The sequence below is a fragment of the Spea bombifrons genome, chromosome 5 (genome assembly GCF_027358695.1).
Source record: "Spea bombifrons isolate aSpeBom1 chromosome 5, aSpeBom1.2.pri, whole genome shotgun sequence".
In the NCBI taxonomy this organism is placed as follows: Eukaryota; Metazoa; Chordata; class Amphibia; order Anura; family Pelobatidae; genus Spea; species Spea bombifrons.
In genome coordinates, this window is record NC_071091.1 from 105,995,965 (window position 1) to 106,012,368 (window position 16,404).

General features: G+C 41.5%; 1 protein-coding gene across 1 annotated transcript in view; it reads right to left on the minus strand.

The window, feature by feature from the left end:
• The window catches only part of TRAPPC9 (trafficking protein particle complex subunit 9), a 242,591-nt gene that overhangs the window by 111,810 nt on the left and 114,377 nt on the right, over positions 1–16,404 (minus strand). Inside the window, exon 20 of the mRNA XM_053466161.1 lies at positions 4,159–4,312. Within this exon, the coding sequence (XP_053322136.1) occupies positions 4,159–4,312 (154 nt within the window). The remainder of the gene's footprint in view (positions 1–4,158; positions 4,313–16,404) is intronic.

Here is a 16,404-nt window from a genome sequence, read left to right on the forward strand (position 1 = left end):
TTAATATATTTAGATATATACATTTTTCCTTTTCTGTTTTAGATTCATAGATCATGGAATTTACGTCCTCGCTGGGTAAAGCCTTGAATTTATTTATTAATTACATAAAGGTGGAGAACAGGGAGAGGTGAAGGATGGAAGCCACCATGTATGACCGACGTACATCACTCTACAGCTTCTGACTTCTGCTACCTGATGTAAGTTAAAATGTAAAAACGATGCCCGGCTCTATGGAGAAGCCATTAATCCCTGACCTGCCCTGACCTCCCGCGGGTTCCTCTCTATCCCATGTAATTCCGTCCCGCCGCAGCGTGCATGATTATTTCAATCTAAATGTAAATGTTTCCATTTTTTGAGAGAACGTACATTGTAGCGACGCTCTCGTGAGGTTTGATTTGTCTCGAATTGCTTTATCCAGCGAAGGAGGTCACAGGAATCCCCCCAGAAAAATACTTGCGAGCTGAGAATGTGATCAAGATTCTTGGTGCACGGCCATCAGATCGTTCTAACCCGTCCTACTACGCCCCACGTATATCAACCACCCCCCTTATATCCTGTAGGTATAAGCATTGGTGTCAAATCTGATTAAAAACCTCAGAAAATAATCGTTCACCTCAAAGAAAACCTATTACTTTTCCTAATTAATACATGAAGGTTCTTAGCTGTGATCATAAATCGGGGGGCAGGATTATACACCCTCTAATCTCCTCTCCGATCATAAAGCAGGGGGGTCGGGATTATACACCCTCTAATCTCCGCTCTGATCATAAAGCGGGGGGTCGGGATTTTACACCCTCTAATCTCCGCTCTGATCATAAAGCGGGGGGTCGGAATTATACACCCTCTCGGCGGGGGGTCGGGATTATACACCCTCTAATCTCCGCTCTGATCATAAAGCAGAGGGTTGGGATTATACACCCTCTAATCTCTGCTCCGATCATAAAGCGGAGGGGGGGGGGGTGTCGGGATTATACACCCTCTAATCTCCGCTCTGATCATAAAGCAGGGGGTCGGGATTATACACCCTCTGATCTCCGCTCCGATCATAAAGTGGGGGGGGGGTCGGGATTATACACCCTCTAATCTCCGCTCCGATCATAAAGTGGGGGGGTCGGGATTATGCACCCCCTGATCATAATGCATAGGGGTCGGGATTCATTGATTAAACATTAGTAAAGTCGGGTGGGGATATTCCATCACCCGGAGCTGAATTGTATCTCCCAGTTAACAGGCCAACGATATAAGCGTTAAATAAAAGAGAATCATTCGACTCGGCTCCTCTGATCCTCTAAACTGTGGCGAACGGCCTCGCTTCTCAGAGTTACAAACATTTCATTCTAAACCAATTATCCACATGAAGGAGACTGCTGTGCCTTGAACATAATCTCTGCTGAGCACAGCCCCGTCCGTACGAAATCAGGGATGCCCACCGACAAGTTTTCCTACAAATCTTCCCGACAAAAAGAGGAAGATAACAGAAAAAAAAACCAGCTCATTTCATATCTATTCACAGCCATTATTTGGGGTATATTAGTTCACTTCTGGTTAACTCTATGGGTGCCAGGGAACTATGCATTCACACTCAATATAATGATCAGGACATAGAACCATCAATCCATCACAAAGTCTTACACCCCCCACCTATAGGTTGGGGAAACTGGATACATCTCGATTATACGCACACGCTGGTCAACAGTAAAGAAACTTTTTTTTTAGAAAAAAAAAGTTTGGGGTCACCTACAAGTTCCCATCTTTTTTTTTTTTTTTTAAAGGAAAGCATGAATCTTTTCATAGGTGCACAGAGGCCCTTTATCACTCCCATCACTCCTGTGTTCCAATGGCCCTTTATCACTCCCATCACTCCTGTGTTCCAATGGCCCTTTATCACTCCCATCACTCCTGTGTTCCAATGGCCCTTTATCACTCCCATCACTCCTGTGTTCCAATGGCCCTTTATCACTCCCATCACTCCTGTCTTCCAATAGCACGTTGTGTTCGCTGATCCAAGTTTAAGTTTAAAAGGATAATTGATGGTTAGAAAACCCTTTTGTATTTATGTTACAGCCAGAAACGTCCTTGTACCCCAAACCTTTGAAAGGTGGTTTACGTTTTACAGAGACTGCCTTCATACATAGGGTTAAATGGAAGCTGTTACCATGACAGCTTTTACTGTAACTGGGTTAATTTATGAAAACTACCTCTAAGTGTGTGCTCAAAAACAATCAGTGACTTAACAACAGGGGAGGAATAATCCTGCAGATACTGCGATTGGAAAGTTAAGATGGCTGCTCCCACATGAGGCGGGTTTCTGACAGATTTATATTGCTTATTTTAATCTTTCAACACCATTACTTGGGTTTATTTACTTAAAATGTAGGATTGGGGGGGAATAGCGATTTTACAAAAAGGTTCGAAAAGTGGAGCAATCACCATGGAAACCAGTTTATTTAAGAATCCCACCCGGATATGGGGGGTCCAGGAGAGGCAGACGGCCGAGGGACGGAGGATTATATTAGACGTGATGAGACCGGGATTTCAGCCGTCGCTCTCGCTGAGTGAATGTGTCTCTGAGATAACGCTGATTGCGTTGCGCTCTAAAATGCTGAATATTTTATCACGGGGGCCACTGAAAGCCTCATCGATCATAAAGCCAAACGAAGCACTCAAAAAAGGTTTAGCCCTTACAACAGAGGCATTTCATTTATTTATTTTAATTTTATTTTTTAATAATAATAAAATCATGGAGAGTTTTTTCTCTCTCTCTCTCAGTGACGTCGGCCCTGACTAATATTTTATTAATGACATTTTTAGACTTTTTAGAACTTTGGATGCATGGCTCCTGGAATATATATATACATTTTTTAATCTAATGCTGGAATAAAAAATATTTTTTTAAGCATCCCTTCTAGTTTTGGACTACAAATCCCAGCATGCTTTTAGACAACAGATTAGTTTTAGGCAGTCCTGGTCTGCTGTCACGCCACACACAGCTGGCTGGGCATGATGGAAGTTGCCATCTAATGGCCCATGATAAACTTCCCCAAAAAGAAGACAATGCTCTCTGTGTTTTGAACTATACATTCTGATCCCGTACATTACTCTCCTATATAAAATATTATATGCTCTTCACTATTTATAGAGAGACCTAAACCTATGGAGCGTCTTTTTCAAAGCGGGATGCGAGCGCCCTGAACTTTCCCCAAAATTTTCGGAGCATTAACCCCTTCAGCGCAATGGTAATGGCCACGTCGGGTGCCTCTACCTCCTTCAGGAATCAAGATTAAGACGAATCAGTAGCATTAAAATGTTCTGGTTTACTGGTAGCAAAATTATAGAGGGAACAAGAGTGATATTTACAAAGAGTTAAAAAAAAATTGGATAATCTATGAAAAAAATATACAAACTAGAGGAGCGCACGAGCTAAAAAGTATAAAAGGTGTTCATATTCAGATTCCCGGGCTGCTGCTAGAATAATAATGACCAATAAGTTTGGCGAGTCCTCTAATTTTTCACGGCTATAGTACTTACCAAGGAGCTAAATCAGCGGGACTGCTTTCTATAGTAATATTTACTACAATCAAATTTGCGAATTTTTTTTTAAGAAAAACTGCTAAAATTCACAAAATTGTCTTTTATTAGACCTAATTGGTAAAATGTTTTGCTGAGAGCAGAGCTGCGGAATCCCTGAAATATGTCATAAAAAAATTAGTAATTACAATTACAGGGGCTGAGTGGGACCCGAGTTCCCCTTTAATAAGAAGTTATATAGAAGTATGAAGAAGTAAATAGAACTTTTGATTGGGCCGTCATAAAACAAGAGGTAAAGTCGCTTAAGCTTTTGGAACCTTCCATCTTACGAACAGACCGATGAGGTCTCAAAGGCTTATGAGACGTCACATCTTTTCCTATGTTGGCTCAATAAAAGGTATCGAGTTCGACTAAACCGACCCAAGCCGAAGGAACCCTTATTGCATCACAACGTATCCGGTTATAAAGCGCTGTGTGGGGCGTTTCACGTCTTTCGTAAGGCTTAGAATGCTCATTAATCATTACAGAAATGGTTCTTTCCAAACAAAACAAGGTGTCAAACATTTTGCCCCATCCCCGGATCTTTTAGACCAAATTAAGAAGTTTTAAGGTCGTCTTGGCAAAGGATATGATCCTCCAGCGGATGCCCAGCTTGCTGTTGATCTCCAAACCCTTCGCGAGGTGCCGCTCTTCCTCGATCTCCTTTTGGTTGGCAAACTCGAGCTTTTCAGCATCGGGCTCGGAAATTCCGTCGAAGTTGAACTTGTCCACCTGGATGGCCATTCTAAAAGAAGGAGGAGGAGGAGGGAGACAACGTGCCATTATTTATTTATTTATTTCCTTATTTACCGAATTTCCTTTTTTATAAAAAAAAATATATATATAGAAAAATGGGAAAAATATGTTTTCTTTTTAATTAATTTCTGATTAAATTAATTATTAAATAACTGATTTTGCCTGAGAATACCAACTAAAAACTGTAAATCGCTAAGTAAATCTATATAAAAAATGAAATATAAAAAATACCATATATATATATACAAAAAAAGGAAGATAACGTCACATTAAATAACCCCCGGCTTGCGGTACACGAGCAACCACTATGGATCGCTTCTTCATCACTGGGATTAATGAAGCGCACAGCCCCCATCCTCTAATGATTACTGCGTACAATGGGGGGGTTTGTTCACAAACAATCGTCCCGGATGCTGCATTCGTATAAATGCTCAGAAACCTTTATTAATCAGGAGAGAAGCGGCCGTGCGAGCCGGAGCGATTTCTCATTTAATGAGCAGTATGCTCTTGTTTAGCCTCCCAGTGGATGCTAAAAAAAAAAGCGTGAGATTTGTATGAGATCGCTGGTATTGACAGGAAAAAAGCCAACTGGATCAATAACCCAAACGGCAAAGCGATACAGATGTCTTAGGGTGAATCTGAGCAGTGGGGTTTCTTCTTTAACATCGTCGCAGCCGGGCAGATCGCAGTACTTCAGATGGCCAGAGGGGGCACTCTAGCTTCAGAGGTGTGGCTGGGAATTTGCAATTGTACAATTTTATGTGACTTTGTGACGCTTTCATATCTATTTATATAACTGAGTAAGGTATTTAGCGGAATAATGCATTTCATTTACAATATATATATTTCTATATATTTCTCTACAAGGGTCCATCTTCTCCTGGACCAGTAGCTTATTATCCATTTTTTAAACTCTTCCCAGAAATCATTTTGTAATCATAAAAAAAAAATAACATTAATGACTTGTATAGCACCGCCATATCCTGTAGCGTTGTACAATGGGCAAACAGGACATAAGTTACATAAGTAGAGCATCACATAACGATTTGGAGACAAGAGACCCGCTCAAAAAAGTTAACTTAATTGCCAGGAAAGCTTAATTGTCATGTGACACAGAAGACGACTCATAGGTTGTTAACTGAGAAACAAAATAATCTTCTGAAAAGTGTTGTTTTCACACAATAATGTGACAGATGCACAACGGTTTGTGTGTTTATTTCACCAGAGAGTACAATTGATGTTCTGTGTGGGGCTGGGCACCAGTTTCTATCCTCCGCACTGTTTTTGACGGTATATAAGATGAATTAAACCTAAACACACAATTTTTTTTTATATTTCTTGTTGTAATGTTACTAATAAGGTCCATGTCTCCGGGAATCCAATCAGCCCCTAAAGGGCCGGCTACTGGATATGCTCGACTTGTAACAGTCAAGGCTAAGTCACGGTTGCCTGGCAACAAATGATTTAGCATTTCTTATATGCCTATCAGCAGAGGAAGCCGAACGTACTATCAATTTTCTGATATTTGGCAAATTCTGCTTAAAAAAAATTAATAAATTTTAAAAAATGGTCCAAAATATATATTTTGATCGCTAACAAGATTTTGAGTCTCCCCGTCAGCTTTCATTATGTGAATTATTCATTTTATTATTATTATTAATTTTTATTTTTAAAATCTAGAACTAAAAAGGAATCACACCAGCTGGGGTTAAAAAAATGAAAAATTGGCGAGGATGCTCGGTAAGCGGCAGAAACTACTTTTTAACACCCTGCGGTCTAAAGCTGGCCCCAGAAGCTCCCCTATCTGCTGTGGTTCCGGAGCAAATCCATTGAGTGTAAATATTATTCTGCAAACAGAAGCTGATAAATCAGGCTGCTCCGGGAATAAAGATCATTTCTTTGAATTTCACGGCAGATAAAAGCCATTCGGCCCATTTAGTCTGCCCATTTTTACAGCTGTAATAATCAGGATTAGATTCAGAGAAGCCATTTGCCTACCTTGTTTAAATCGCCCCCCTCCATGCATTACCCCCCCATTGCTGGGAGGCTCTTCCACTTATCTACCACCTTCTAAGGCTACCATAACTCGCAGCAGCTGCTTTACATACCCGACTATTCATTGATAAATCTGCACTATTAATCAGCACTGTTCGTCGATAGATCTGTGCCTCTTTAATAAAATCACAGGTACGGGTGCAGACAGGTTTGGGGGTAACATTGTATCACAGCGGTCTCTATTTTCAGGAGACCCAGAATCAAGCCTTGCCCGTGATTTAATGTATTGAATAATTCTCTGCTTTAAAAGGACTCTCCAGCCATGATATTCACTTTAATGCACATAGTAGCTGAGTGGTCCATGTTTGCAGAATCCCCCCGTATGCATTTGCCCTTTTACCCCATCTCCCCACCTATCAGCCGTGCAGGAGATATGTTGGCTGGCTCGAGAAACGCTCCAGGGGGTAACAATACTCCCGTGTGCATGTAAAGCGCTACCATTGATTTTAATGGAAACGCTTTCCTGCCAGTGATTGGCTGTTTGAAACATGGAGGAGGCGTTATGCTGCAGAACTGGAGCTGCAGCTTCTCCTGAAGGCGAGTTTTGGGGGTTTTAAGGATGAAGAATGAATATTAAGTACTCGGAAAAGACTTCAGCATACTGGAGCGTCCCTTCGAATAGGGATGAAAAAGCCTCGGTGCGGATGTCTGAACGCACGGCTGAACCTCACCGAGTAAGCATTCCTGTCACTTTAACCGATGGGCGAATAAAAAAGACGGCGGGTCGGATTGCGTTATACCGACACTCGATGCTAAACCAGAAAGTGTCTAACGTAATAAGGCTGGTGATTGAGGTGAATATCATTTGCGGCCAAGTGTGGCGGATTAGCCATGATTCAGCACTAAGTGCCGCTGGTATTAACTTTATATTATGTGATTCCTTTTCTATTGATCTGCGTTTCCATTAAAGACGCCGAGAGCCGCCAGTTCATTTCATGTTATTAATACACTGCTCCGACCCGCGCTGCGGCAGCTGAAACACAACTTCCCAAACGCTACTCCTCTGTCTGAGTGATCGATGCTGGAGGGCTACGGTGGGCACCACTTTAGTGGCCGCTGGACCTATTGGGTCAACCAAGAGTAAAGTAACCAAAATTGTTTCCATATTACACGTCCTTTTATCTTTTCAACCCCACGCGTCCTCGTCTCATCCCTTGAAATGTTTCATTTCACCTGCAAACTCCCAGTTTACAGAATAAACTCACCCATTTCTGAGTCTCACTCGTTTAAAACGTTAAAGATGGTTCAGCTAAATATTATTTGCACTCATTTTTCGGTTTGTTTTCAGGCAACAAATTACTTTCCCTGCCCATTCCGTTGGGCCGAAAATTCCGGGGCATTTTTAATTCAAGAAAGAAATTTGTTGCTTGATGCTCACATTCACACCGTCATTCACTCTCTCACACTCTCATTCACTCACCCTCCAACAATCTCATTCTGGTTCACTCTCTCTCTCTAAATGTTTCCCTACCTTGTCTGCCGTTCACTTCTGCTTCTGCCGACCAGAGAAGGGAGAAGATAGAAGACGATGCAGAAGAAGATGCCCAAGTAGATGCAGAAGCGGATGTGGCCGGCAGGAGCAGAAGTTGTTGGCAGAGATCGTAGGGAAACATTTAGAGAGCGTGAGAGAGAGAGAGTGAACAAGAATGTGAGTGTGACAGTGTGAGTGAATGTGTTCCCACAAATTTGAGAGGAGAATTCAGAGCTTTTTGCTTAATTTTGTCCGATTTGTGGGGGGGTCTTGTCTCCTTTCAGAGGTTCCTACGATTTTTAGAATTTACCAAAATTTGGTAAATCTGCAATTTCTACAAATCTGAAGGCAAGAGTCTACCGATCACATAAAACAAAACAGAACCTTTTATCATTTTTTTTCTTTTTCTATGGCAACAGCCTATCAGTACCTGCTTTTGTGTCAAATGACAATTAGGTGTTCCCAGCCAAAAATATGAATGAATCTATTTAATAAGTTGGGTACGGAGCACAAAATGACCTCCCAAGAGACCCGTCGCATTTTGCTGTCTCAGCGTTCTTGCAGCATGGTTTCCATTTCCAAAACATACAAACTTCTAATTATTTAGTCATTCACATAATCTTTAATCTCATTTAACTAATAGGTGATTATGCTAGCCAAGCATTGAAGGAGCCACGGAAATGCATTTAATTTCTCAAAACTACGTTACAAACTGAAAAATACAAATAAATAAAGTAAAAAAAAGCCACAGTCTTCAGTTATTGCCCTGTGGTTGTAAGGAATATATATATATATATATACTGTTTGTATATGAATATTTATATATAGATATATAGATATATACATTTATATATTAGTTGGAAAAAAAGTCTCATGAAAAATAAAATAGCAGGTAAATCACACGAGAGATCCGGAGCCAAGGGATACCCTGCGGGAGTTTTCCTGCTCTTCTGCTTCAAAGGACAAAAATAATATGATGTTATTACATTACATTATTATCGTAATGTAGCTAAAGTGTTCTAAACAAAGATGGCAGCCGTAGCCTTATGTGACGATTTTATTCATAAGCCACCCTTCGGAATAGAATCCATTTAGCTCGGAGAAAGGTTAAGGGGTCTCTAAACTGTATTAAAAACAAAAACATAAGAAGACAATGAACCAAAGGCTTCTAGAACCAGAAAATTACATCCAAAAGTAGCTAAAAAATGCAAATACATACACGGCCAGTGAACCCTAGTGTTGCCTGGGCATAGACTAGGTCCGGACTTGGGATGGTGGGGTGGCCCTTGTGCTCTTGGCCAGCAGCCCATTGGCCATTTGCCTGGTGTGCCAAATGGCCAGTCCGAGGCTAGCATAGACTGGCTTCCACTGCCGTGTTTATAACCATACCTGGGACCTTGGTAAAGTAGGCTACCTGTAACTCCGCCTCTTCAGTGGGAGTGGCTTTGCATAGGGGTGTGGCTAGCCACACACAGGGGTGCAGCTAAGGCCAGACACCCTGTAGTGGGAAGGTACTGTACAGGCAGCAGGGGAAGGTGGGCCGTGAGTAGCAGAGACCCCGGAGACTAACGGAAGCCGGGCTTCCCTGGAGACTCCGAGTCAAACCTGGAGAGTTCCCGGGAGGGAGCGTATTTTTTCTGCACCTAAACACAACGATTTTTTTTTTTTGAGATTAGCCCTGAAATGTCGCAGGCTATTCATCAAGAAGCTGTATGGACCGGCTCAGATATCCCGGGGGCCAGCATGTCTTACAAGTACATTCTCTTTGATTTCTGAAGGTTCTTCAACTTCAAGCTAAATTCTAGAGCAGAGCGCAGGGGACTTCAGCTCCGGTGTTAAAGTCTTTCTAAAAATAAATTCATTTTTATTTAGCATGTAGGAAGAAAACACTAGGATTTTTATTTTAAAATAGATTTTTTTTATGCATAATTATATTTTTTTATCTTAAATTACTGCCAGTAGATTCTTGTATGATTTTAATTACCCTTTTTTTATTTATTTTTTTTTTATTACATTTTCCCAGAATCACAAAAATAAGTTGCAAGTAAAATCCGTAGGAAATATTAAGGAAAAATAATCCAATTTTAAGATCTCGGCAACAGATGTACAGCAGGTTGGTTGATGGCCTCTTATGCGTCCCGGTTATTAACATTTTTGAGTAGATGACCCCGTAATAGGAGGCAGCGGCGGAACACAGAAGCTTTTAGCTCGAGAGCTCCGTTTCAGATCAAAGGTTTGTTTGTTTTCTATTTTTGGAAGCTCAGAGGAAATAACCGGGACGTGAAAGCAAATGGAAAAGGTGGGGAATAAATATTCAGATGGGATTTATCTGAATGATGCCGCGTTTAGGACTTTGATGTAAATGAATGAAATTTGGATAGTTATAACAGCATGCGCAGTCACAAACACTGACCTACCATGAAAAAGCAGATGAGATACTAGATATCCAAGGCATTCTTTTTGTGCAAAGCGTGCTCATGAAGAACAATCATGTTTTTTTGTTTGTTTTTTTATATATTTCTATATATAAAATATATATTAGACAGACACATTTTTGAGTTACTTTTTGGACCAGTCCTTGGGCATAGAAATTTGTTCCCTGTCTATTTGGTTTGGCTGGAATTTTTTATTTTTTTTTTTATTGGGGAGGGGGGATTTTTTTAATTGGGGAACAAAATTTGTTGCCCAGTGCCCACATTCACGCTCGCTCATTCACTCACTCTTTCTCTCATGTGAACTGAGAGCAATATGGTGGTGCTTGCAGTGACGTCCTCTCTCCCAAATGGGGGGTTGTTATTAGAACCATTTGGTTGCCACTATTAACGAGTCTTTACAGTAACGTTTTTATGATGGGCTATTAGAGACTTAATGGGGTGTCTTGGTGTCAGAGCATTCACAAAGTCCCCGGTGCCACTTAACTCTAAGGACACAATTAAATTGCGTGCTAAAGTCATAAGATCAGCCACTGCCCACAGTGCCTGACTGACCCAGGTATAACCCGACATATATTCATTAAATAAATGTTTTAAATATATTACATATATATTTTTTATTTTTATTTTAAGCAGTAATGATTTCTATTCATAGAAACATAGAATTTAAAGGCAGATAAGAACCATTCAGCCCATTCCTGTTTGGAAGCAAAAAGTAAATCTTATTTCTTTACCGATATATTTTTAATAAGTGCGATTTTTTTAATTTTTTTTTTAAAGGATCTTGGAGACCTTTATCTTCACGGCGATGGCAGTAAGTGGATGTCACTTGAAAATATTACATTTCAATTCGGCGTCATCATCAGTATTAACTTCTCAATGACATTTCGCGCACGAATGTCACTGCGATCTCTTGAATTATGTATTCTGATACTTTCCTGTCCTTTTGCAAATTGTCTTATTATCCTTGATTCCTCCAGCCCGGTGATGTCATACGCCTAAGCCTGTAATTTCATTATTCTACCCATCACAGCATAATAATCATTACTTCATTACTTCTAATGCCTCTCGTCCTTTAAGTTCTGCTTGGGTCCATCATCTTTGTTGACGAGTCTCTCTCCCAGGCACTGTAGATGGAGTGTAAGGATGTTTTACTTTACTGGGAGGGTGGTAGATAAGTGCAACAGCCTCCCAGCAGAAGTGGTTGAAGTTAAGAGAGTGGGGGGTGGGGGATTTAAAGAACAATCAAGAATTATGAAAACACCAAGGCTTCTTAATCACCCAAAGTTGGACAAGTAGTCAAAAGCAATTAATTGGCCAACAAAAAGTGGCAATTTTGACTAAATACTCCATTGGAGCGAGATTGCCTTCAGTAACCAATAATAGCCAGGACTGACAGGAGGAGGAATCCAAAATCCAGACAATTATCTCCAACACAAGTTTAAAAAATGGATGCCCCTCCCCCCCAAAAAAATGGAAAAGAAATAAATAACCTAAAATAAAATAACAAAAACTAGATCGTTTTGTTTTGGCAATATCCGCAGACCTGCGCATTTTGGGTAGAAACACGGCATGTTTGGAGTAAACAAGTTTTGCATTTAAAAAGAAAAAAAACATGTCAGGATGGTTCCGCGCTTCCTTTAATATGCAGCCTATGGGCAAAAACAAAGTAAAAAAGAATAAAAAACATTCTCTGTGTTGCATGCGATACGCGACCGCAGAGGGAAACAGAATTATAGATTCCCGGTTCTTTAGAAAAATATATATTTTTTTATTATGTGCAGCAGGGGTTGTTTTTTTCCCCGTTTTTATTTGCGTCAGCGGCGTACGCATGTCCTGTGGGCTTGTAAAATAATGCGAGAGGATGAATGCTGCCCAGCGGCTGCTCCAACGCAAGGTCTACCCTGGTCAGCCACGGGGACCAACACAGAGCGTCCGCGGGAACGCTTAGAGCAGAAGTCCTCTGTGATGGAAGTAACGGCGAGAAGAGAGCCGCGTGGCCAAGTAAATAAATGGGTTTGCTTTCGAGCGAGAGGGAGCGAGAGGGAGAGAGAACAAGAGAGAGATGCAGAGAAAGAGGGGGAGAGGGTTAGAGCGAGCGCTCCTTAGTCAATCAATGACTTCACCTTTGGGGAAAGAAGATGTAAATATGTACCGCCAGAAGGGGACAATAAAATAGAGGGCAGCCTGGAATTAAAAGCAGACGAGAGCGCGGGCAGCTCTGAGTGATTGAAGGTTGAGAGCATCTTAGAAAGCGCTCCTCCATACGCCACAGGCACTCGAGGGTTAAGATGTACAAACATTCCTCTTGTACATGCTGCTCCTTTATATAGGGGACACGTATATAAGACGTATCCTGTAGCTACACGATACAAGGGCTATTGCAATTATTTAATGATTTATATAGCTCCATCATATTCCATAGCGTTGTACAATTGGTAAAAAGGCAGACCAGCAGTCATACACAGGGATGACGAGGGATGGCTGGCATGAGGCTGCGATAGGAGCAGGGAGGTTACCACTCAGCCATTGGAACACAGGAGTGATGGGAGTGATAAAGAGCCATTGGGACACAGGAGTGATGGGAGTGATAAAGGGCCATTGGAACACAGGAGTGATGGGAGTGATAAAGAGCCATTGGGACACAGGAGTGATGGGAGTGATAAAGGGCCATTGGAACACAGGAGTGATGGGAGTGATAAAGGCCTCTGTACGCCTATGTAAGATATCCCATTAAAAATCAGCTGTTTCCAGCTACAATAGTCACTTACAACATTAACCCTGTCTGCGCTGGATTTCTCATCCATTTCATGTTATTTTAATGGACTAAAACAATTAAAGTGACCCCAAACTTATGTCACATAAATATAACTATTCAACTACAAAGACTCCCATGGATAAAAATGTGCCTGGCCCCTGGCGCTCAAAGAGTTAATGTATAATACTGAAGGGGTGTGCTGGCTGCTTCCCCAGTTAGTTCTGTGAGTTAGAGATCGTATCAATCTATTGTAGCAAAGTTCCAGTTCAATGAAATCCTTAATCTATGATATGTCGGCTGCCAATTAAGAGCGAGGCCATTTCCCACACGGCCAAGTCTTCTCTCGGCGGAGCTCCTGATGGCCGGTCTACCCATGGGCTCTATAAAGGGTCAGATCAGCTCTAGCGGAAAGAAATTTCTGGCAGATCGGCCCCTTACAGACCCGTCTAGTCGCCCGTTGCTGCTATTGTTTTAGATTCAGGAGCCGTATGTCTATCCCATGCGTGTTTAATCCCCTTTTCTCAATAAAGCCCACCATGCTTCCCACAGGAGACCTCGCGGAGCTCGCTCCCCACCTCACCAACGTTCTAGAAGTTATCATTATAAATTATTATTTCTACTATAAATATATTTCCTCCTAAAGTTTCCCCAACAGTAGCCCCCGTCTATCGCAACCCCGGAATATTCAATCGTTTCCGGCAGTCGTTCGCGGACCCTCTTCTCATCATAGAGAGATGAAACCGCCGTCGGCGACAACGTCTGATTAGCTGCAGGAAGGAGCGGCGGCGGCGGCGGCGTTGGGAAAGGATGAAGAACTTGCGTTTCTCTGAAAAACTTTCTGTAATTCAGCCGAATAGAATAAAAAAAGTCTGGTTTTGCAAACGATGGGACAGAATTGCATATTCAGGAGGCAGCCAGCTGAAAGGTTGGACCCGACGGTCTCATCAAAAGTTTTCTTTTATTTACTTTACTAGCATTTTTTCAGTTTTTTTTTGCTCTCTCGATGTCTGCTTTACATATATTTTCAACGGCTGAATGCTCCCTAATTTCATGTTTAGAGAAGTCACAACGCTTCCAATTTATCGCTCTACAAATGCCCTATAAAATTATTTTATCTCGGCAATATGCGTGTATCAGCCGGATAGAGCTGTGCCGTGGCCTCCTGTGAGCATGCACTCATTAAACCCGCCGCCTCCGACATATTCCTCTCTCAGAAGACTACTTTTGCCACAATCCAACTTTTATTACCAATTCCTATATATATATAATTATTATTAATTATAAATATATGCAATTATTATTATTATTATTAATATTATAGCTAGAGAGGTCACCGCCAATCAGGCCAGAGACCGTAACCGAAAAAATCTTATTCTATAACCCTCATAAAAGTTTCACACGGAAATTCTAACCCAAAACTTTCATGGTGTTTAAATACAGATTCGCTCGGATCACTTTTCTATTAGGTTGGCCTGAAATTCCTAACAACCTTGTATGTAAGAGACATAACGTTGAAAAAACACCTGCTTTTATCTAATTTTGCCCCCAATAAACTCTCTTTATCTGCAGACCTGGAGCCGCCGTTGCTGTCAGTCATGTGATATTTGGGGTGACTTTCCCGGCTCAAACACCACACTGAGCTGATGCTTTATGGCTATGCTAATGAAGTCCATTTCTCCGTAGACTTTCATTAGTCAGAGAGTCCGACTGGGTGATTAAGAGTGAGCCATTCTATTGTTTATCACTCATAGAAACGGCTGATATGCAGCTGGCTGAGAGCATTATATTATGGGGCAAAAAAAAGGAAATTTTTTAACTAGATATTAGTGATAAAAAATGGGGGGGATTCCTTTGAAATGAGAGGAAGGCTTTGACTACATGGGGCAGACTGCGGCGCAGAAAGAGCCATAAAATACTTCAGAGGGAGCAGAAACGAGGGATATAATATGCCGATCCCACGGAATGAGCCGTTACCGCGTCCTCAGTCCGGCACGGGAAGCCGGCTCTGTCTGGACGCTCGCATTACGTCAGATGAAAGACAAGAAGCCCTTCTACGAAATGATACATAATCTGTTCTGCTGCGAGGAGGAAATCCGAGCTTTTAATCAAAGATCCATAACAGAGAGGGGAAAACATGACGAAAAATAATCAAATAATAACGACGTCGCTCGGACCCGGGTGCTTCTAGATTTCGTTCCTATATATTGGTTGTAATGATAACCTGCAGGAATGCAACTGTTACGGTCAGATTTATTTTTGGGGGGTATATATTGCGGGGGTAGATGGCATCAACTACGTTATGGGGCAAAAGAGTAGCCTTTTTATTTATTTTTATTTATATTTATTTATTACTTAAAGGACCAAACCCTTAAATTTGGGAACAAATTTTTACATTTTTTTTTTAAGAAGAGACCAACGACCGGTTAATGCGTTGCTACCGGCTGCTGCGTTAACCTTTGTGATGATGCAGCGCGGTGCAGAAAAGGGGCTGCAGATAAAGAAGGGTTAAAGTAATCCGACTGCTTTTCTCTCACCGTCCGGTGTAAACTAAAGACGTTGGCGGGACGGGGCGATAAGTCTAGGATTGTTTACCACGTAAGCAAAGAAAAACTTGAAAAGAAACGATGGGGGCGGCTGAGAATCGGAAGCAAAAGCAACCGGGATTAAGAAATTAATGTAAAAAATGTAAAAGTGCATATTTCCCCCTAATTTTAGGAGATGTAGGGTTTGGTCCTGAACACTTGGGTTATTTTAAGTGATGGGGCTACACTTTTGCCCCGTTACAGGGGGTGTCATAGTGGATTCTATCTACCCCCGCCATATTTACCATAAAGAAAAAAAAAACAGCTAAAAAAAAAAAAAGCTGCTAAAATAGTCAATTTTTATTAAAAGGTTTTTCTAACATTGTCCAGGAAACTGTCCTAAAATTATTTCCCGGCAGCGGTTTAGCCCGGCGATCATTCCTAACCCCCTGACCTATACTGTCGGTGACAGCCGAGGTACCCCGTCACTGACAGCGTTAAACTGCACTCCAGATATTACCGTTACAGCTGTAGCTTAGGAGCCACTAATTAGATCCACGGCTAATTAACATGACATTTTCTGGAGAAACGGTCTAAATGAAAGGTTAAGGGAGCGCGTTCGCTGGTGGGTTTATAAAGCGAGAGACGTAAAGCTCAGGAAAAAAAAGCACTGGAGGCGACTGGAGCAGCGCATGTTCAGGAGCGGATTTCACTAAACACGGCTGCACAAAAACGGATCTCGTTACGAAACTATATGTTTTATACATGAAGGAGGAAAAACTACTAAATAAAGGGCGCAGCACAAAGTGCAAAATTTCACCGATACATTGTGCAGGACATCCT